Source organism: Moschus berezovskii, chromosome 1 (assembly GCF_049115385.1).
Source record: "Moschus berezovskii isolate FMDL1 chromosome 1, NW_MosBer_1.0, whole genome shotgun sequence".
NCBI classification, from domain to species: Eukaryota; Metazoa; Chordata; class Mammalia; order Artiodactyla; family Moschidae; genus Moschus; species Moschus berezovskii.
The window spans coordinates 103052051-103075580 of NC_142460.1; the positions used below are offsets into that span (position 1 = coordinate 103052051).

At 45.2% G+C, this 23530-nt stretch overlaps 1 protein-coding gene and 1 long non-coding RNA gene across 5 annotated transcripts in view; one reads left to right on the forward strand and one right to left on the reverse strand.

Annotated features, from left to right (window-relative positions):
- Positions 1-6392, forward strand: part of DGKG (diacylglycerol kinase gamma) — a 226646-nt gene extending 220254 nt beyond the window's left edge. For all 3 annotated transcript variants that reach the window (XM_055408681.2, XM_055408698.2, XM_055408690.2), the window contains one exon: positions 3284-6392. In XM_055408681.2, coding sequence (XP_055264656.1) covers positions 3284-3382 — 99 coding nt within the window. In that variant the 3' untranslated portion in view covers positions 3383-6392. The remainder of the gene's footprint in view (positions 1-3283) is intronic.
- LOC129544776 (uncharacterized) lies at positions 938-23240 on the reverse strand. Of its 2 annotated transcripts, none has more exons than XR_008683532.2 (4): positions 23077-23240; positions 22574-22925; positions 3797-4106; positions 938-2645 (listed from the first exon to the last, which is right to left on the reverse strand). It is a non-coding gene; the product is annotated as an uncharacterized LOC129544776 (long non-coding RNA). The 2 variants fall into 2 exon arrangements; XR_008683533.2 differs by having other exon boundaries at positions 22794-22925; positions 23077-23231.
- Positions 23241-23530: the final 290 nt, after the last annotated feature.

Consider the following 23530-nt stretch of genomic DNA (forward strand, 5'->3'; position numbering starts at 1 on the left):
CAGGATGAATTTCTTCTTTCCCTCAGAGAGTGAGAAAAGACTTTACCACAATGAAATGTGCCACAAATCACTGCCATCAGCTGGGGCTAAATTGCATGCCACAGATGAGTATTATCAGGACCCCGTGTCATCTGTGCCTCACTTCCCTGAATTCTGAAATAAAGACAAGGCCCATAATCAGGCGCGAAATGCAAAATGGTGCTTGAAGTATCCTTGGTGGGCTCCCCTGGGGACCACCCCAAAGGCAGAGATACTTACTACTCGCCTCCTACATTTTCAGCCTGGTGGAAACCAATCTAACAGTCATTTAAAGCTTCCTTTCCCCAGGTTAAGCTCATTCTCCACAGTGTCTTTTGGTCCCATCTTTTTCTTTTCATAACCTGCGGCCTTATAAATTTAGAACCAGCTTGCAGTAGAACTTGTTAGCCAGACTCTCCCCCACTCCAGCTCATCCTGACAACAGCTATTGAATAATTCCTTTCAAGCTTTTTTTTCCCTAGTGAATTCCCCAGCTAAAAAAGTTGTCATGGTACCCATTACCTCATATTAAACCCAATCTCTGCCACCTCCCCTTTAAAACCCTACACCAGCTGCCCCTCCTGTGTCCCTGATTTCACTTCTCATCCTTGGGTCCACACTCAACCAGTTGGTATGTAGCCCCTCAAACTAGTGCCTTCCCTTTCTCTCTCACCAGTACATTTTCTTCCCTTCCTTTCAGATCTTAAAATGCTTCCTCAGTTGCTCCATTCAGATCCTTCTCATTCCTTACTGAACCTTCTTTTTGACACCACTTGGTTTACCCTACTTTAATTTAAACATGTTGATGAGTCTGTCTCTTCAAGAGCTCTTCCATTGTTCTCTGGGATCACACTGTGTGAATAGGTGGTAAAAACCATGAGAGTGGGTTCATAGACTGTTTCTTTTTGATAGTTTTTTAAATTAATTTTTATTAGAGTACAGTATAGCTTTACAGTGTTGTACAGCAAAGTGAATCAGCCGTGTGTATACACACACACACACCCCTTTTTTGGATTTCCTTCCCATTTAGGTCACCACAGAGCACCTAGTAGAGTTCCCTGTGCTATACAGTAGGTTCTCATTAGTTATCTATTTTATACATCAGTTCAGTTCAGTTCAGTCGCTCAGTCGTGTCCAACTCTTTGTGACCCCATGAATCACAGCACGCCAGGCCTCCCTGTCCATCACCAACTCCTGGAGTTCACTCAAACCCATGTCAATCGAGTCGGTGATGCCATCCAGCCATCTCATCCTCTGTCGTCCCCTTCTCCTCCTGCCCCCAATCCCTCCCAGCATCAGAGTCTTTTCCAGTGAGTGAACTCTTCGCATGAGGTGGCCAAAGTATTGGAGTTTCAGCTTTAGCATCAGTCCTTCAAATGAACACCCAGGACTGATCTCCTTTAGGATGGACTGGTTGGATCTCCTTGCAGTCCAAGGGACTCTCAAGAGTCTTCTCCAACACCACAGTTCAAAAGCATCGATTCTTCGGCGATCAGCTTTCTTCACAGTCCAACTCTCACATCCATACATGACCACAGGAAAAACCATAGCCTTCACTAGATGGACCTTGGTTGGCAAAGTAATGTCTCTGCTTTTTAATATAGTATCTAGGTTGGTCATAACTTTCCTTCCAAGGAGTAAGCGTCTTTTAATTTCATGGCTGCAATCACCATCTGCAGTGATTTTGGAGCCCCCCAAAATAAAGTCTGACACTGTTTCCACTGTTTCCCCATCTATTTCCCATGAAGTGATGGGACCAGATGCCATGATCTTAGTTTTCTGAAGGTTGAGCTTTAAGCCAACTTTTTCACTCTCCTCTTTCACTTTCATCAAGAGGCTTTTTAGTTCCTCTTCACTTTCTGCCATAATGGTGCTGTCATCTGTATATCTGAGGTTATTGATATTTCTCCCGGCAATCTTGATTCCAGCATGTGCTTCTTCCAGCCCAGCGTTCCTCATGATGTACTCTGCATATAAGTTAAATAAGCAGGGTGACAATATACAACCTTGACGTACTCCTTTTCCTATTTGGAACCAATCTGTTGTTCCATGTCCAGTTCTAACTATTTTATACATAGTAGTGTACATATATGTTAGTCCCAATCTCCCAATTCATCCCACCCCTCCCTTTCCCCTCTTGGTGTCCAGATTCTTTTTGGCATACATATTTCTCCTTCTCCAGTATAAGGTAAGTTTTAAATTGGTGCATTCCATTGTTTACACTGGGTTTTCATTAACTGTCATTTCATCTTCACAACAACGTTGTGAGGAAACTAGAACAAATGTTACTATCATTTTACAGTTCAGCAAGCACTGATTTTGAAGGCTAAACGATTTGTCCAAAAGTCCACAGCAAAGAAGGGGGAGTTCTAAGACCCAAATCCAGGTCTTTGAATCCTAAATGCCTCTTGTTCTCACATCATCTTCCTATTTGATAAATGCTGATAAGACTGAGAGTGCAGATTATCACCGTATCAGTGTCACTAGGCCACATTCAAATAGGTACCAAGCATTTTGAAGCCATGCCCTGAAGGTAAGGTTGGCAAGAAAGAGAAAAAAAGACTTCACCAGTGTCTTTCACTTCCAATTGCAAACTTCATGTTTGTAGGAGAAAATACTCATTAAACCTAAAAGTAAAAAAAAAAAAGAAAACTTTTTAAGAAAGTTGGGTCTCCCCTGGAAGACTAAGAAAAGAGGAAATGCCTAAGACTCACTTTTAAACTATCCACATGAGTGGTGATTGGTTCAGAGGTCAGATTGAAGATCCTAGGTCAGTTTGGAGTTCCTGGTTTATATCTGTATGCTCGGGCAGGAACAGTCAGGAACAGGGGAGCCTGGGAACTGGAAGAGTGGGATCTGGCTGTTCTGCCCCTCTCTGTGCAACCTTAGGCTAATCTGAGGCTCAGCAGAGCCTTAGGGGTCTCCATTCCTTTATCTGTCCTACAGAGGGCTTGACTGAGATGGTCCCTGAGGTCTCCTCCGGTTGTGACATTCTGAGTCTATGAATAGCAAGGACACAAGACAGGTGCGAGCTGATCGCCACGTGGGAAGCTCACACCTGTCTCTCCCCAGCGTTTCCGCCCCTTGCTTCCAGCACCATTCAGGGTCCAGTTGCCAATTGTGAAGCTGTTCAAGGACAGTCGTCCTTCTGCATGGGGCTCCTTCCAGCTTGAAGCTGGCCTCCCTTCCTCTCTCTGCAAGTCACTCTCCCATAGGCTCCTGGGGTTTGCAGGCCACTAATTCATTTCTCCCTCTTTGCTTTTAGATTAAAATTACTCACAAGAACCAAGCGCCTATGATGATGGGGCCCCCTCAGAAGAGCAGCTTCTTTTCGCTGAGGAGGAAAAGCCGTTCAAAGGACTAGACACTGTGCCCAACGCCAGTTCAACCAAGAGAGAAGACAAGAAACTGAAACACACGCACACACCCACATGCACACACACAAACACCAACCAAACTCCAACCAATGGAAGCCAAGCCACCCTTCAGGAAGAAAGCATCATCCATTCTGTTTCAACCATGGATGCATCCCCACAGAGCCAGTGCCGGCGGGACATTTTGAATGGACTTGGGATTCTCCAGGGTGTGGTTGGCTCGTGCAGCAACCTTCACTTTCCCAGAAGGCCTTGAGTGGGACTTTCTGAGACTGAAGGAGAAACCCCCCTTTTTTTCCTGCAAGTTTCCTCACGGCCGCTTGCAAGGAGCAGGCTGCAGGTTTCCTGCCTATGCTGAGGTCGGATGTGGCCAAGAAAAAGAGCCTGTGTTCCAGAAAACTCACACAAAGATCCCTCTGTGCAGAGACAGGACGGCCTCGGACTCTCAGAGCGCAGCCCTTGGCAGGGCTTGGCACCCGCACGCTGGTCTCTCAGTTGTCCTTCAAGCTTCTCCCTGAACTAACTGAGGAGGCAGAAAGGCTGCGGAAAGCTGTGTTTCCCTTCTTGGTTCTGCACGTTGTCAGTGGGCACTAGTGGTTCTCCTGAAGCCTTCTGGTGGCTGTGTGCTTGTTTAGAGCCGACTCCAAGAGCCCCCAGAGCTGCGTGCACAGCACACCTTAGATGTGGTATTTATTTTCTTAGTTCTGTGAACACCTGGGAGGGAAAGCAGAGAAACTGGGATTTATTTTTTAAATTGGTGTCATAATATTGTGTAAAAAGGGAAGAGGAAAAAAAAAAAACACCCCCAGCTTCTTTCTTTTTCAAGCCAAAGCGTGTTTCCTGTTTGAGTTCCAAGGCCTGGTGGCAGACTATTCCTGAAGGCAAAGAAGATGGGAGGGAAGGGCCTTTTGCGGAGGAGACCAGGAGACAAGCCTTCAGGCGGTTCCCTCCTGCCTCTTTGTACTTGCCACTCCCAAAGCACGACCTGAGGACCCTTCTGCCGGTCTTCTGTGTGTGTACATATATGTAGCATATATATATATATTTATATATATATATAAATATTTATTTACTGATGGAATTTTCCTAATTGAAAAAAAAATATGCAGTATAAGAATTCAAAGTGGGAAAGAAAAAGAAATGCTTGTTTCTGCCATTTCATTGTCAAGACACATTTCTCCCTGGTGATCATAGGATTCAAGGGAAATTGAAGTATCTCCTGATAAAGAGACTGAGAATTTCTCTTCTCAAAACAACTATGAAAGCTATGAGGGGCAGGATTTACTTTCTCATTTGTCAAATAAGGAAACTGAGTCCTAGAAAAGTTAAGAGATTTGTCTGTGGTATCTTGGCTAAAGTGGTTTGGGACTCGGTGCCACTAAAAAGATAGTAGGGAAAAGAACCTACACATCTTGGAATAGGGTCATTTCTGGTCCCTGAGAAGTGATTCCATTTAGATCCAGGTTGCCAGGGAGGAATGCACATGTGGTACACGTGTGGACGGGACAAGCCCATGTGAGAAAATAAGGGCCTCCCCCATGCCTGCTGGAAACTCTCAGGTCTGAGCTGGTCAGTGTGTGCATGTATGCTCAGTCGTGTCAGACTGTTTGTGACTCCACGGACTGTAGCCCACCAGGGTCCTCTGTCCATGGGATTTTCCAGGCAAGAATTCTGTAGCAGGTTGCCATACCCTCCTCTAGGGGATCTTCCTAACCCAGGGATCAAACCTGCATCTCCCGCATCTCCTGCATTGGCAGGCAGATTCTTCACTGCTGAGCCACTGGGGAAGCCCTGACCTGGTCAGTAGACAGATTAAACTCTCCACATGTCACATCATCATAGTTCCTTAAATCTGGAAACACTCCTGGCTGCACAAATGACCTCAGCAGAGAGACACAAGGAGGACAAATGCACCTTCAGCAAGGAACTGCCAGCCAGTGACCAGAGGGGTCTCGGCAGAGCTCAGTGGGCTTCATTCCACTGGCACCAGCATCACTGCCTTCCCCAAGGGCAAGCCTTTGGAGAGCTTCGTTGGTAGAAAGAAATGTTCATCTTGTCCCCTATCCCCTCTTGAGATTTCTGAAAAGCAAACCTGGACCCACTTGGCATCACCCCACTAAACCCCCTCTCATCTCTTCGCACTGGGTCAGGAACTTTGTGCAAAGAAGGGAAAGTTAAGATTGTATGTACAAACTGTTCATAACTCTGAAGGAAGCAGTCATCTAGGACCGCCTCAGATAAGAGATCTAGAACCATCCTGTTCAACCTAACAGCACGGAACACCAGACAAAGGGAAACCCCTGAAGAATGTCCTGAATGATGGGCTCCTTGGGATGGGCCCGACAAGCTCCAGAACAACAGCAGGTACTCTCTTGGAAGCCACTTGCTTCTGAAATGAAGGCAGGTTCAGTCTGGAGGTCATTGATTGTAAGACATTTATAGAAGTTGTTGCATGTGCTTCAGCCCCAACCCTCCAAGATTGAGGCTGTTGAGCACTGCACTGTTGTCAACAGATGAGCCTGATCCTCAGAGATTCACCCATCAGAGACTGGCCCCTGCCTGCCCACTTGGGTGCACAGGACTGGCAATGTTGCTTGAGAGACACGTCCCATGTCCTCCTCCTTAAAACCAGAGTATAACAAATGTTGGTGGAATTGTACTTTCAATTTTGTAACCTAAGGCTAGTGATGTTGTTTAATCTGACTTTGCAACTTATCTTTTAACTAGTGGGACTGTAGTTTCCAACTGTGGAGTACCTCATCATAGTGCTCCTCACAGCAACCCCTGAGGTTGATGGAGAAGGTATTATTAACCCCATCTAAATAATGAGGAAAACAAGGCTTAATATAACTTAGCGACTTCTCAAAATTAGGCAGTCAGGGGGAAATCCTCCCTTATTCCTCATCTTATCTGATTCTGACCATGCACAGACATGTTCTCACCTGCCCCCACACACTTCTACCCCTTTGGCAATAAAAATGAAACAGGAAATCTTCAATACATTCTGTGTCTCTGGACTAATGGATGAGGTGTTGCATCTCATTATAACTTGGTCTTTGTAGGTTTCTCCAGTGAGTTGAGAATGGAGATAGATTTGGTAGAACGATTATATTTCAGGTCAGAGACCAGCTCCTCTCAAGAGAGTTCTTTCCACAGATGGAAAAGATATGTTGAAATTGCCAAATAAATTAGGAAATACTTGGCAGAATCTGGAAGAGCCTCCAGACTGGCGTTACATAACATGCATATACATTATACATATGCACATTATATAAGGTGACATAGTACTTAATGTGCTGTATATATTATGTAAATTACATATTTGTGAGTAATCATGATAAATATAGAGACCCACTAATCACTTTTTACACATACCCAGTGACAGATTAGGAAGTTGCCTTGCCAGAGAGTCTTAAAACTTACTCTCTCCTGCTGCTTTGGTTCCAACTCCTGCCAAAAATAATTGCATCAACTTTTCCCGTCTCTAGCCCCCTCTCCTCTTGGCCAAAACCCTTAGTTACCTCCTGTCCCAGCTAGGCTGCACCTTCCATGGAACACTACCATGACTGCGATCCATAAAAATAGATTCTGGGGATGGGATGGATCTAGACCCCCAGATCCCCTCTATCGATGTTCCCAGGTAGGAGGATGCCTAGTGCTGATATTAAAGGGAGAGGTGAGGAGAGAGAGGAAGAATCTACCAACCATCCAAGGAAGGAAACCGTGTTCCTTGACCACCAGTTCCAGAATCTGACCATCAATCAGGAAGTTATTTCCAAAGTCTAGTCTTAAGTTTCTGCAGCACATCTGAAACCATAATTTCTTAAAATGTGTTTCATACAATACTGGTATCTATGCTCCATGCACAAAGAGTTCTATGATCAAGTACTAGATCCCCTTCTAGAAGAAAGAAGGGGATTTATTTGTCTGTCAACAACCATTAAGTTAGAAACTTGCCTAACCCCACCATTTCTTCTTTTTGTTCTCTGGGGATATGGGAACCTGTAAGTTACCATCCTCTGCAATTTTCCATAAAGTATTTTCCAGGACAAGGAGTCTCTACTCTTAGGACACTCTTTCTAGTTTCTTCTGTGATTGTTTAACTATTTCTATTGTTCCCATCTACATGTCTTCAAGCAAGAATCAAGGATCTGGCCTCTTTGTTTCCTGAATGGAGAAGGGATTGGGGGAAAATTAAGGGAAAAACACGATAAAGGTCAGACTATGTTGGTCCAGAGGAGTGAACCAGGTCTGAAGAACACAGTTATGGGAAGAGTCAATATTTATTCAATTTAATGACCACTTTTGAAGCTAGCTGGCAATACATGGAAAGAGCTGTTTTGTGAGAAATTGAATAACCACCTGTTCTTATAGAAAGAACCTTGATCTAGCTGGGGAGGGAGAAGTAGTGATTGATCTACCTTATTGAAAAGCTATTGAAACTATTTTTATAGGCATCAATGTTAAATCAATAGGTCTGCTACTTCCTTTTGAGGAGCAAACCTCAGTGTCCCTCGTTTTCTGAAAGAGTGAAAAATGATTCCCAGGGAGATTTCTGAATCAGTGGGTACTAACCAGTTAGACCACACTTGTACATGGTGAGACTGACCAAAATTGTTGGTGCCCTCAAGGGCAACTAGTGCTGGTGGTGATCTTTCCTCAGCGGTTCTGAGTTAAAGGAAAGAGTTACAGTGTTATGCCCAAAAGAGAGTTTGCATTTCTGTTGGTGTTTGTATTAGCAGTTTGGAAATCTTCTCTTAGTCATGAATACCAGACCTGCATCCAACTTGGAATAAATAGCAAGAAAAAAGAAACTATCCCATCTCCAAATACCAATCTAGTTTTGCACAAAACAGGTGAATAGAATTGTGTAGAATTTCACATGAGACCATGGTTTTTAGCTCACTTTAACGTTCCACCATACTCAAATACATCTTTTGATTTTCTACTATACGGAGAAAACAGGAAAGGGAATTCTCATTTATGGCTTGCTTGGTGAAAGTGGAAGTGTTAGTCACTCAGTCATGTCCAACTCTTTGCCACCATATGGACTATAGCCCATCAGGCTCCTCTGTCCATGGAATTTTCCAGGCAATAAAACTGGAGTGGGTAGCCATTCCCTTCTCCAGGGGATCTTCACAACCCAGGGATTGAACCTGAGTCTCTTGCATTGCAGGCAGGTTCTTTCTATAAGAACCATCTGAGTCACCAGGGAAGAGGCACTATGTCAAGGCCTTTTCATGTGCTATCTTATTTAATCCTCAGAACAGCCCATGATCTGGGCATTTTGCTTCTTTCACAGATAAAGGAGTTAGTACATAGAAAGATGAAGTACCTTGTTCAAGGTCAAACAGATACAAGTGGTAGAGCAAAGACTTGACATGGGTCTGACATATCAATGTTGATGCTTTTTCTACTGTATTTTAGTGTCTTTAAACTTTATTTCCAACTCTACCATCATCCTGGGTGAGATTACACAGATAGTTGATGTTCTATCTGGTCAACCTCTGTATGGCCATCTGCTCATTTTTCTACTGAAGAGCTTCCAACACTTGCTCATATTGAAACTCAACAGCCTCCGTGGGCAGCTAGAACCCAAAGCCTCACCCTTGCAATCAAACTGTCAGCCATCCCTTAATCCTCAATGTTTCAAATTCCAGCTGAATGAGAATTGTTTTCCAAGGCCCGCCTAATAGATTTTTCTATTCAGCGCTGAGTGAGACAGCAGCAAGCAGCTTTCTCAGACTCAAATGCTATGGTCAGCAGTGACTGGCCTGCACAAGGAAGGAGAGCTAGGGTTGTGGAAGGGAGCCTCCAGCAAGAAGGCTCTGCATGTGATCGTCATTAGTGATAGGCGTGGGCTGGGCCATCTGTGTTCCACAGGAGAACAGAATGGCAGACTGCCTTTCAGATGCCAAAAGATGCTATCTAATGGCAAGATCCAGGGAGCTCAAAAAGCAGAGAGGCATTTTCCTCCTGGGCATCTCTGTGGGAAACCGGGGACACCCAGAAAACCAAGGGGTTTTGGAAACTAGCAGCTTAACTTGCAGGGCATTTTGCCCTTGCTACCACTTCACCCTTCATGTCCACGGTGCAAGACAAGGAGACTCCCGGTCTCATCTGCTAAGTAAACTCCCTTGCATGGATCCAAAGCTGAACCTATTATCCTAGAATCTGTAGATGCAATGGCAGATGCGTTATAGCAAGGCACCGGGATTTGGAATTAAGCCTCCAAGTCAGGAAACACTATAGGTAGAAGAGACCATTTAACTGGATGTGCAATGCATATTCTAGGGAAATATTCAGAAAATTTGGAGGACTTGTCTAAATGGGTCAAATTAGAAAATGCAATTTGGAAGCAAAGAGGATAACAACTAACCCTGTATCAAGCATGTAACAGGTAATAAGCAAATATTTACTACATGAATGAATAGCCAAAGTGGTATCTGTCCTTCTACCCTGGAATGGATAGGGGAGGAGGGATGGGGGTAGAGGGGATGAAAGCTTCTTAACTAACAACTCGGGAACTTGAAACCACAGGATGTAGAGGGAGCTCATGGGGGCCTTTAACTACTCAGACATCTGTTGAGTGATGGATACAGCTAAATATGGATCATCAAAGGGCTTTCTAGGTCACATGGAGGGCAGCTTCATGATTCAGAAAATATAAAATTCAACTTGGACAAAAAGAACTGTTTGCAATCTATTTCTTAGAGATCAGGTCTGAACTGACAAAACCAAAAAGACAGCACAGAAGTGGAATTACAACAGAGTAAGAGATCAGCATGATAAGATACAGACTCAAGATGAAAAGAGAGAATTCATAGGATAGAGAAGAGATGGATTTTAGCAGGTTTATCTGGGCAAGGGAGATGGGCCTGGACAAAATGGAAGAAAGGGCTTTCTTCCAAAAATGGAAGAAAGAACTGAGAAATTAGAAAAGCTTAACATTGAGTTCATGGTAAAACAGAAATGTCCAGGCATTGACTTCTATTAAATAACAACAATCATTTATTGTCCAGTCCAAGGTCTATAGCTTTTGTGACCACTTTCAAACTTCACAAGAAACTTTTGAGGTGAGGGCTATATGGTTCCCCACTTCTAGTTCCCCAGATTCCAGAAAGTCTGCCTTTGCTGTTGAGGGACTAAACAACAGTACTTTCAAAGTCATGAACTTTATAATTTTTGTCCTTTTTTTAAAAAATGTATATTATAGGAGTGGGTCTGGTAAGATCTTTCTATTGTTCGTTCTAATCTTGTTAATTTAAGATTGTGGGAATGGGTCTGAAAAAAGTATATAAGGCCTTGATAAGACTAGCTAGTGGGGCATTCTTTCTCTGTTCCCCCTTCTGATGTCTATGTCAGAAGCTTTCTCTGTCCCTTTTGTTACTTTAATAAAACTCTGCTACACACACACATGCGCACACACTCACACACAAACTGGTACCAGTTGGTTACCAGAAAATGGCATGACATGACCTGCAAGAAAAAAATTTTCCTGAATACTTCCTCTCCCCCCAACAATACTGAGGTAAAAAGACTGAGAACTAGACAAAGGAGGAAACTGAGAAACAGAGCAAATCCCATGAGGCAGATCTGGGCTTCAGGTCCATCAGGATCTGCCTTTCAGAGTCCATGTTCGTGGTTGCAGTGCCCTGGCTGAGGCCACTGAGCTTCAAGCATGGTGACAGGGATTTACTATTCCCAAACCCACCTCGTGGGCACGGTCACTTCCGTCTCCAACTTGAAATCCAAGTCCCTCCCCTTCCACAGAGCTGGAGTGGGAAACAGCATTCAGCATTGGCTTGGGTGCAATAGCATGCTTGGAAGAGCAGGGCTGGACTCAGCAAGTCCATACATGATGTGCCCACCTCCTTTCCTCGGCCCCTGCTCCCAGGCATGAGGGGAACCTCCTCAAACACCACTCAGGGAACAGAGCGCCAGCGCGAACACCTGGTGAAGAACTCAGCCAGATCAGAGCACTCGCAGGATATTAAAGACCATATTAGAAAAACACACTGAGAAACCACATCAAAGGTCCAGTGAAACGAGGTTGGTTAGTCAAACATCAAAATTCAGTACCTGATGCCTAAAGGTGGGATGGAGACTTGAAGTGTCCTTTTTAAAATGTGTTGAGTGAATCATAATTTGGAGTAAAAAGACTGCTTCTAGAATAATGCAAAAAAATTTTCCTTTCCAAAAAAATTATTTTTAAAATGGAATCTTTGCAAGAATTACAAGTGAGGGGTAATAAAAATGGTAATTTCTTTTTATGTTAGATAATACCAAAAAAAAAAAATTTATAAATGTCACAATCTAAGTGGCAATCCAGAAAAAGATTCCAGAGAGTCTGCCTTTGCTGTTGAGGTACTAAACAACAGTACTTTCAAAGTCATGAACTTTATATATATATATATATATATATATATTTTTTTTTTTTTTTAAAGAAAACTGGTGCCAGTTGGTTACCAGAAAATGGCATGACCTTCAAGAAAAAAATTTCCCTGTTGAATATTGCCTCTCTCCCCCACAACCTTGAGGTAAAAAGATTGAGAACTAGAGCCTTTAATTTAGAGAAACATCCATGCATGGAAGGAGTTAATGATAGAAGATGTCACTGTATTGCTATATGGGGTCTGCTCTCACCACACTGTACTACTACCAGGCATTAAGGTAATGATCGTAAACTTAGGAGGATTAAGCAGTTCCCACTTCCATGCCCCCAGTTAGCCTCCTGAAGCTCCCACCCCAGTTATATATACTTCCTGAAATTAGAACATCTTGGAATAATTTCTTTCCATTATGACAATTTTCAACCATACACAAAACTAGAGCCATACATATAACAAGAGCCCATAGACCTATCATTTAGATTCAACAGTTGTTATCATTTTGCCATATTTGCTTCATCTTTTTTCCCACTGGAATACTTTAAATAATAGGTGTTAAGACATCTCATACCAAAATACTACACATCCATCATGGTGGGGGTTCCTTTAAGTGTTCAAGTTTGTGTGTATCATCCATGTTGCTGGAGGGAGATTTCAGGGTATTGTACATATGAGCTCAGTCATTTCTCAACTGACTGAATCCAGTTGCACAAGTAGAAGTTAACCAGGACATCATTTTGTCACTGGTAGGAGAAAGTTTGGGGGTGGAAACCAAGGAAGATCTTAGCTGCATTCAAAGCATACCTGATTGATCTGGAAAGAAGAAAAGAGGAAGTTAAACACATTAACCAAATTCTCGAAAGACACTAAATTGGGGAATATTAAAGCATTAATGATGTCAGAGAAAATGCAAAGCACTTGGAGGACTTGGAAATTTACCTGAAGGATGTGTATTCTTATTTTTGAAATAAATGTTGTTTAAAACATTAGGAGTTACAGGAAGACCGGGCACAGCGTTAGTTGGGACAAATAAAACAGTGAAACATCATACCTGCAGATTCATTTGATCACATAAAAACCAATTCTAGTTATTGCCCCACCACATGAAAAGGAGGAAGCTAGACTGAGGGAGGCAGCAGCTGCTGAGCTGTACAGATCCTCCCCACCACACACACACTGGGGCAACTGAACTGGGGGCATGTCAAGCCCTGAGAAACCATCTGGGAGGCCTAGTTGCCAGGGCAAGTTATCATTTTCAATGAGCAAAAGGTAAGGGGAGCAGGTAGCATTCCATATGCTCTGTGCTCGGCTGCTGGTGTCAGGGTGGACTGACCGTAGATGTTCTGGACAAGAGGGTGGGCAATATGGTAGGCTGGTTTGCTCTCAAAAGTGACTCTGCCCAACAAAAGGGAAGATGATTGAGTGAGTGACAGCAGGTTCCTGAATACTCAGCCCACCAATGAATGAAATGAGTTTGTTATTCACGTACAATCTAGGTTCAGCAATACTTGGAAAGCAAGGTCTGATATTCACCAAGGTGCAATTCCCAGCCTGTGGCCAGTGGACCTGAGCACCCATCCGACTTCCCCATACATCAGGAGGAAGCACTCTTATCCACAGTCCCAGCACACTCCTGCAGACCTCTCACTTATTAAACACCCCAGCCCATCACTCCATGCCCCAGCACCATGGGACATAAGACCATCTTCTCCTTTCCTGACATAGCTGCCATGAGAAATGAGAATCAGTGTTGACTAAGATGGGCATGAAAATTGTTTTCCTCATCCTGCCAGTGGGACCATGTTTTCTTCTCAGAGCACCCCCTCTTTAGAAGAACACCATCTCTTCTGAGCTCCCTCCTCCAGCCTAACCCCTGGCACCCTAAAGCCCAGGATCCGGTGATGGATGTGAAAACATATGAGCTCCCTGGGGCTTAGAGGAGAGTTCTTGGTAGACCTTCCCACAGACAATGGCAGGCTGCGTTTGTTCAACCATGCTGCCTCCTCTGGGCAACATTACTTTCCTGTTCATGAGTGGTTTTGGTAGCAGGAAGGAGGAAGCACAGCATCACCTCCTATATCCCAGGGATCAAAATTGACACAGTTTCCTGGGGGAAAAAATAACAGAGAAAGTTCACTTGCAGCTGTTAAGCCTTCTTCATGGTGGCACTGCCCTTTGCTTGGCTCCTTTCCGTGATCAGCCCGTACCACTTAGGATGTGGACAGAGGAGCAAGGAAAGAAATAAAATGGGATCAATGGGAGGGGAGTTTGGGGGAGAATGGATACATGTGTATGTGTATGGCTGAGTCCCTTTGCTGTTCACCTGAAACTATCACAATATTGTTAATCAGCTCTACTCCAATAGAAAATAGTTTTAAAAAAACAAACAAACAGGATCAGAGGACAGGACTTCTTGGTGACTCTAAGGAGTCTCATGTTCCTTCTGAGATGCTGGTGAGCAGGGTCTAGGCCAGAGGGAGAGACAACATAGATGGGAATCCTATCTTCCCCCAAAAGGGAAGAAAAGTAGGGGATTTTATGGAGATCTGTCAGATGTTCTCAGAAGCAGACTATCTGCAGGAAATTGATCCTGCCTCCACTTGACTTGGGAAGAACGCCCATCCTTGCCCAGACTCTCTTTTCTTGAGGTAGGGAAGAAACTTTTGGGAACCACACCCAGGAGGCTCAAAGAGAAGTAGGAGACAGAGAAAACAAGGGAAGGCTGGGAGCCCAACCTCCGTATCCAGCAGATGTTTCACATGGCTCCCAAGAGGAGGGTGGAAGATGTTAGGTTTATCTGCTGCCATCAAGGAAAAGAAAGGAGGGGGGAGGACCCTTGGCAGTACTGAGTTCCATGCCGTGGCCTTGGTTACTCCAGGCCTGGGCAGCTGGAGGCAATGTCGGAGAAGACTGGGGTCTCAGTGTGCTTCCTGCTGGAGGGCACCTCCTCCCCACGCAGCATCACTGGGAACAAGCACTCCCAGCCCTCTGCTCAGTGCTGCAGTGCCCCTCTCATGGGCCAATGCCCTGTCCTGCCCTGACACCAGTTCGTAGGAAGGACTTGGGCAAGTCATATTATATCTCAGGCTTTCCACCTGTGAAATGGGGCTGGAGAGGATGGTTGATGCCTTTATTCACGTACTCAAAGTATTTTGTGATTAACCAATGTCTATTTGCTAAGCATGTACCTTAACCTCTTATCATGTTGCAATGCAGTAATCTTACTTTTTCTCATATTCTGCTTGTCTCAACCTCCACCCACCCCCAGAGCCTGTTGCTTCTGCTTTTTCTTCCTCCTTTTGGCCTCATGATGTTTCTCTTCATTCCCATGATTCTATTTTTAGTGCTTTTACATAAAATCAGAGGATCAGAGGGATTATAAGGGGATATCTCCCTACTTTGTTATCTTCAGGCAATTCTGTGCTCAAAAGATCAGAGGACACAGTCCAGAGCCCTGTCTCAGGATGCATTCCAACGTCTCAACTTCTCCCATCAAGAACTTGTCCTCAGTCTCACTTATACACAATGCTACACTCCTTTTTCTCTTTACCTTTTGAGTCACTTCTCAGCCCAAAGCCCCTTTCTGGGTACAGAACTGTTGGGACATTTAGCACAAAATGACATTGTTCAACATCCCAGAACATAAAGATATTAGTTTCAGTGTAAAAACAACAGAAGCAGGAACAAAGAAGGAACTAAAGACCATGACAGTTAAGAGGGTTTGGCTTCTATCAACAAAAACAGAACAAAGCATAACCCTCTGGAGTCATAATTTGATATACTATCTCAACTGATCTGAACATTTCATTGAACAGAGAGTTCTGGAATCCTAGGCCCCTCCTGTTGGAAAGCCCTTTCTTAGAAGGTTCAACCTTTCACACTGAGTTGGTCACCTGCATGGCGTAATGTTTGTGCTCTGTTGATGGTAGTTGAACAATGGATGGTGGTCATTCAGCCTTAGTTCCTGTGTCACCATATATAGAAATCCTTTCCAAAGCCATTTTCGCAGGCCCTCGGGGAGGGAGCAGGCCAGGTCTACACTTGAACAAGGCCCAGTCCTCCAGAATGCACCCCTCTTGATACGTGGGAACCTGCCAAGGTGGCTTATGGTCTTGACAGAGGCAGTGTGATTTAGTGAGCAGGTCACCTGACAAACAGGCAGACTTCAAAACCTGCGGCATCTTTTCTCTTTCTTCCCCAGAGGACAAGAGCCAGGAGACCCAGCTAAAGAGAAGAGGGCCTGACAACAAGTTGCCAACCTAGCCTACAGGACAGCTGCCCTCTCCCATAGAAGGGGAAGAAATCCCCTTGTGTGCTCCTCCATACCATCATCCTCAGTGCTCAGGAGAGATCCCAGAGGAAGGACTGTTGATGGCAAGTAACTGGAACTCCACAAAACCACCTGCTAAGGATGCTTCTTTTAAGAATGGATGCTTTACTCTTTCTGCAGAAAACAAGACCCTTCTCTCTTAGAAAAATCTGACAAATGTTCCATCAAGGCTACTGAGGAAGGGAGCCATGCCCTGTCCCATGGTGGTGTGCACAAAGAAGCTCTGCCTGGGAAACAAGAGCAACCTGGGGAGGCCCTGTGGCCTTGGACATGTCCTTTAACCTTTTGAGAGTCCTCTTGAGTAAACTCCGGGAGTTGATGATGGACAAGGAGGCCTGGCGTGCTGCAGTCCATGGGTTTGCAAAGAGTCCGACACGACTGAGTGACTGAACTGAACTTTCTCCGTCTGTCACACAGGGGGCTCTGAAGACCTTCCCACTTTACCAATCTTGCCTTCACTTGGGACAAATGCTGCTTTGCTTATTCTCGTGGGTCTTCCACAAGCCCCAAGGTCCCCACTGCCCTGCCAACCTCAGAGGGCTACTCTTAGCCTCTCAGCCAAGAATGTACCTTCCTTCCTTTTGGAGGATTGATAGTGCTCAGAAGTCAGCTGATGTGGGGGGCCAAAATGAAAAAAAACACTACAAGGAAATTCTTTGATAATCCCTCCACCTGTACACACACACACATACAGATACACATACCCAGACCCTGAAGTGTAAACATTTTCCCTTCTTTGTACAAAGTCTCTTTTACTTTTTCTAATTGCCAGTGTGTTAGGAGGGAATTCAGTCCCACTAACAAAATGCACTGCTTCCTCTTATGGAATTTGGCCAAACCTCCGTGTTTGGGGGTAACCCTGGGCTCAGGTTGAATGAAGCTAAATATTCTAACACCCCTCAACTGCAGCCCCTAAATGCAGACTCTACCAGCGGAGACTGAGGCAGCAACCAGCTGGCAGTGCCAGGGCCCAGATCCCTCCCTCCTGGCTCATCCGCCTCCACTGCCTCTTCCACCCATAGATACGTTGCTCTGTCATGACGCGTGCCTGCTCCAGCCTGCCTGTCTGCCAGCCCAGAGTGCCGTGGACTTGTTCTGTAGTGTACCGTGTGTATGTGTGTCTGACTCTGTGGTTGACTGTAAATAAAAATGACAGCTGGTTGGCCTCTGACCTCCTGGCAGGTTTTTTCCACGCCATGGCTTGAGAAATCAGGATTGTCTGGTCAGTGAAGAGCACTGGAGATGTGCGTGCTTCTCTAGACTATTCTGTAGCCTCTCCACAGTGACCCACTGCCAGGGGAGGTGGGTACCCCTAAAATGCCAGGACCAGGAAGAATGGACACTCTAGGCGCCACTTTCCTGATACTGAAGGCGGGAAAAAGGAAGCCAAAAATTCTGTTAAATAAGCACCTGTTAGATGTTTTATGTAAACAGTCTCACTGACATCTGGAGTCCCTTATGAACTGGTTGGCATTTTGTAGATGAGGAAGCAAAGGCACAGAAAAAGGAACGAGCTTGCTCAATAACTGACACTCAAGCGTCCTAGCTCTGTCTCTTGCATACCCCAGATTCATGTTCTCTTCTCTAGGGGTTCTCCAAGTGTGGACCACGGACTGCTTACATCAAAAACATTCTCCTGAATCATGAGCTCGGAGACCAGGACCCTGAGATCTGATATTTATAACCTGGGATCATTTGTCTGTTTTTTTGAGAAATATTTTTATTGAAGTGAAATTTGCATCACATAAAATGAACCATTTAAACTGTTTTTGGGTGGAATTTGGTATAATGACGATGTTGTACAACCACCACCTCTAGTTCCAATGTGTTTTCATCATATAACCTGGGACTATTCATAGATCTTTGTGCCCCGGAAAGCTTGAGAACCACCATACCACACCTACTAGAGGGCAGGGCCACTCTAGGAGGAGATTGAAGAAGAGCATCCTTAGACAGAAGGGTTCTAGAGAGAAAGCCGGTCTGCACTGACAGGGCGAAAGGAAGTGAGCCCATGGACTTCACCTCAGGGTAGGCTGCCCCTCACCCCAGAATTTAGACCCCAAGAACAACATCTTCAGCTAGGCTCTAGGTGGAGGCTGTCCTGAGCCACAAGGGTCCAAGGTCGCCCCAGGGTGGGGCTGGGCAAGGAGGTGTGGGTCCAACACAGGAGCCTCAGGTCCGGGCCCTGCCGTGGGGCAGCAGCCCCAGAGGGTGAGGCCCTGGGTGCTTGGCCACTGCTGGCGGGCTCCTGTGGCCTTCTCAGCCCCACCTCGTGGGCCAGCCCAGCCTGGCTGGCCATTCCTTGGTATTTAAAAAGCCATCACTGTCTACTCTCCAGGCTCTTTCTATCACAACTGACCAACAAGGTTCCAACAGCCCCAGAGCTCACTCCTGGAACCCTCAAGTCTTCTCCAGGTCCCCACCATCATCCTCAGGGCTGGGCAAGGACTCTAACCTCAGGGAACCTTCCCAAAATGTTACTCACTCCTACCCATTCCCTCCCCCATCCACCTGGATCTGCCGAGTTCTATTTTGTGCCTCTGAGTCTAGGTAGAGGTTTCTGAAATGTTGCTTGGGATGTTTGAGGTGGGGCCACTGAGACAGATGTGTAATTGCTACTTGGGGGCAGAAGAAAGTTCTGGAAATAGCTCAGCTGCCCACTCAACTTTGGGGAGATTTAGCTATCACCCTCCCAGCTGAAACACTAACTATGCATGAAAAAATATTTTCCTCAAGAAAATGGCTTTTCTAGAGGCAAGAATTCAAGAAAACCCCTGTGGTACAGAATTTGAAGTTACCAAATCAGCAAAACACTGAAATTATGAATATGGAAAGTCATTTAGAATACTGAACTCTTATCGGAGAGTTTTCTTGAATCTCTGTAGCTAACAAAAGAATTGGGTAAACAAAGAAAATGCTGGTCCTTTCAAGAACAAAGGCTTTTAGCAATTGTGTTTGCGTTTTCAACAATAGCAAAGAATGAACCATTTGCTGTAACATTTACAAGATTTTCTAACACAGGGGACAGTGTTCCTACTCCTCCCACCATGTAACAGGTTACTGTGTGCTCTGAAAAGTAACAAAACTGCCTTTGTTTTTAAATGTTCTTCCCTCCCACTTTCCATTAACCCAAACTATCATTTATTACAGACATATTTCTGAATCTAAAATCCTAAAGCCTTTCACAGTGGGAGAAAAAGTCAGGAAGCAGGGCTTCCCTGGTGGCTCAGTGGTAAAGAGTCTGTCTGCCAGTCCAGGAGACACAGGTTTGCCTAGTCCAGAAAGATCCCACATGCAACAGAGCAACTAAGCCTGTGAGCCCGGGAGCCGCAATTATTGAGCTCACATGCCGTCATTACTGAAGCCCACACACCCTAGAGCCTGTGCTCCACAACAAGAGAAGCCACTGCAATGAGAAGCCCAAGCACCACAACTAGAGAGTAGCCCCTGCTCACCCCAACCAGAGAAAAGCCCGCACAGCAACAAAGACCCAGCACAGCCAAAAATAAATAAAATTATAAAAAGTCAGAAAGCAGCAAGTGGTGATAGAAGCAGCTAGGAAAGATCAGTGAGATCAGATGGATATAGTCACGGTCTCAGCATCATAGGACTCTCAGAGAACACTTAGCCTACCCTCCAGCCAGAGCCAGACTCCCCAGGACCATATCTCTCTATGCGGCCACCTCTGCTTGAGGACTTCTGCTGATGCACGGCCCACCACCTTCCCAGGAAGAGTGGTTTTCTGAGCCTTAGGTGCCTCTTGCACCCATATCTGCCTGCCATTCACTGCCATTGGTGGTCACTGACTTGGTCACTAGAAACACAAAATAAATCTCTCCTCCCTTCTGCAGGACAGCTCTCAGATGTTTGGAAACATCTGTCCTAATTTTTTCCCCCTCCAAACTAAACATTCTCTAAATCCTTAAATCATCCCTTATACGGGTCAGACCCTTAGATAGGGTCATCCCTTATATAGGATCATGACTCTCAGACCCTAATCTATTCTTGCAGCTTTCTCTGAAATGACAGCAGTTTGTCCACGTCCCTCCTAAACTGTGGTTCCCAGAACTGAGCACAGCACAGGATCAGGTGGACAAGTACAGAGCCGAAATCTTGCTCTGGATGCCATGCTAGCTTTCTTCGGCATCTGTGCCACCCTGCTAATTCACCTTGCTCTCACAGCCAACCTCTCCTAGCCTCTAATGCATGCTAATAATGACCACTGGTGCGGTGCTTACAGATCACAAAGTCCTTTCAGAAACACAGTCTCTTTTACTCTTCACCACGAGCCAGTGAAGTTGATTAAAGATGAAGAAACTAAGGTTTTTCCAAGGCCACGTGGCCAGGCTCAAGCCAAATCCATGCTCCTCCAAACACACCCATGTTTGTCTTTTCACCTGAACCTCTGTTAAGCCCAAAAAGTCTCCCTGACATCATCTGTTAGTGTCTATTCAAAATCACCTTTTCTGTTCCATGTTGTCTTGTTAATTTCTTCCCACCTTCATCCTACCTCCATCTTTTGACTCCCATTTCTATTGCCCCTCAGCTTAAAAGGAAGACACAACATCAGAGAGGAAAGGCAGCAGAAAAGGACAAAGTGCCAGAGAGAGCCTTTGGGAGGGAGGAGCTGGAAGAAAGCCTCTCAGAAGAATGGGCAATGTGAGGTGGCATATGTGTGTTCCCCAGGGGGTTTGGGGGAGTGCGTTCCATTCACCTTGGCTGGTTCTGATACCAAGGCAAGCCACCCAGCCTATCAGAGTCTCACTGTGAGGGGTGGGCATCTCAGTGAGACTAGTCCATTTCCAAGACCTTTCTCAGTTCTGTGAATCTAATAGGTAGAAAAGTTGTGTCTGACTCTTTACGACCCGATGGACTGTAGCCCACCAGGCTCCTCTGGCCGTGGAATTTCCCAGGCAAGAATACTAGAGTGGGTTGCCATTTCCTTCTCCAGGGGATCTTCCTGACCCAGGGATTGAACCCAAGTCTCCTGTTTTGCAGGTGAAGCCCAGGTTGAAAAGACTTTATTGTTAATTCAACAGTTCCTTTATTTCAACTCAATGAAGATATTGAACATCAGATATTGCACATGAATTTCTTTTGCTAAAATAAAGAAAAGCAAATATGGCTAGGGGTTATGGCAAAAAGCAATGTTTATCTCACCTGATTTCCAGTCCCAGGTTTTGTGGGGGGAGGAGGAGAAAAGGATTACAGCAGCTACCTCTCAAGAAGTAGGACCCCAAGACTAAGGAATCCTCAAGGAGGCTAGACAAGAGGCTCTGAAGCTGCCACCTGACACCCTCTTCACAGGGGACTGAGGGCCCCACAAAGAACTACCCTTCCACTGTGACCACTTAGATGATGTGGGAAAGGAAACCCTTACTAGTTAAGCAACTCTTGTGTGCCTTTCTGGGGCAGTCACGTGATAAATATTCTTAGATCGTTGCATTAAGATAGGAAACATCATCCCATGTCTTTATTCTTCCAGAGAAGAGCTGTTCAATAGAATTATAATGTGAGCCACATATGTAAGTTTAAATTTCCTAGTAGGCACACAAAAGGAGGAAAAAGGAACAGGTGAAATTAACTTTAATCAAATATTTAACTCAGCATATTTCAAATGCTATAATTTCAACCTGTCCTCATATAAAAATGAGTTACTTAACATTATTTTTTTCATACTAAGTCTTCAAAAGCTAGTATTTAATTTACATCAGCAACTAGCCTGGGCTCAGTGGCTACCATATCAGACAGAGAAGCTCCCATAGTATCTGGTGCTTCCCCATCACAGCACTTCTCAAACTACACCATGAACTACACCATGAACTGCCTGATTCATGGTCTGCCCGATCCACCAGACTGGAGTTCTGGGAGGCCAGGGACGGTGCAGTTCACTGATACGTTCCCATCTCTGTGCTTGGCGTGAATAAAATAGACCCTTGACGAATATTTGCCAAGAAAGCAAGAAAGAGAGGAATTCAAGCTGTCATAGCCAGTCAGTACAGGGAAGAGCTTGGGTTTGAAACTGTGTCCATCTGATGATAAAATACACAATCCCCTCACTATATCATGCTACCTCCTAAACTTCAAGTTATGAAAAAAGCATGATCTTTAATGCCAAACGGAATTGCATTCAAGCTTCAGCGAGGAGACCAGTAATGGGGAACTCACTACAGAGGTTATCAGAGCAATTTAGTGTTAGTCACCCTACTTATTTTAGCCCTAATTTCCTTACCTGTAAAATAAGATGATAATATTTACCTCTCAAAGAACTGTGAAGAGGACATGTATCTTGCAAACATTAGACTTTCTATCAATGTTAGTTTCTTTTCCTTGTCAGATTAAATGGAAATAAAACATTCTTATCTGGCCAAGGTTTAATCACGCAGCAGCTTTGACCCTATCTAGAGAGGGGAAAGTAATGAAAAGCAAACCAAAATTGGAGAAAGGGAGCCAGTTCCTACCATCTGCCTCCTTGTTTGTTCTTTAAAGAGCACCACAAAATGCAGATCCAGCCAGGGCAGCCCTGACTTGTGAGAGTGCTGGAGAGCCCCGTGCTCTGCTGGCAGGTAGCTTACACACACCATGTCCTTCCGACCTTCACTCAGGAACTCTAGCATTTGCCCAGTAGAATCCACCTTCACCACCCTGAGACCTCGGGAGGCTGGAAACTAAGAAACACACCTGACACAGCAGCACAGGCAGAGAAGGGGGCCCAGGAAACGCAGAGAGAGTCGGGCAGGAGGCCTGACTTCTTGCTGGGTCTGATCCTCAGGGAAAGAGAAAGCTTCTTTGACCCAAGGTCCTGGCAGGAACCTAGGAAGAGGGACAGCTGGTGAATGCCAAACGGCCTTTGTCTTGATCAGAAAACACTTATCAAAGTTAAACACTCCATCCTAGCTTAACTCCTACCACCCACCCTCCCATTGTAGGTGCCCCCTGCCCCACCCACCCAGAGTTGTCCCACCTGCATGCCTTGCTGCTGGGCTCCCTGCCTGCTGGGCCCCCTCCTGCCATCTGCACTTGCCTGTAGGTCTTCGCTCTCCCAATCCTACAACCACCCTCCACAGGGAACACCGTGTGTGCGCACGCGCACACACACACACACACCATCTTTTTTCTACCCATCCTCCTTTGCCTGCCTTCCCTCCCTCATTTCCGCCACCACCATGATCAATACACACACACTCACTATGCCGCTATCACACACACACCACCTCCACTACCACACTCACACCCACATTTACCACCTCCACTTAATATGCTTACTCCCATTAACATGCACACACTCAGGGTTGCAAAGAGTCGGAGTTGACTGAGCAACTGAACAACAACACCCCCACACACAGAGGCACACACACATCACAATTGACTGTACCACACCCCTTCTGCTAGTCCTCGCCGCCCCCCCCCCACACACA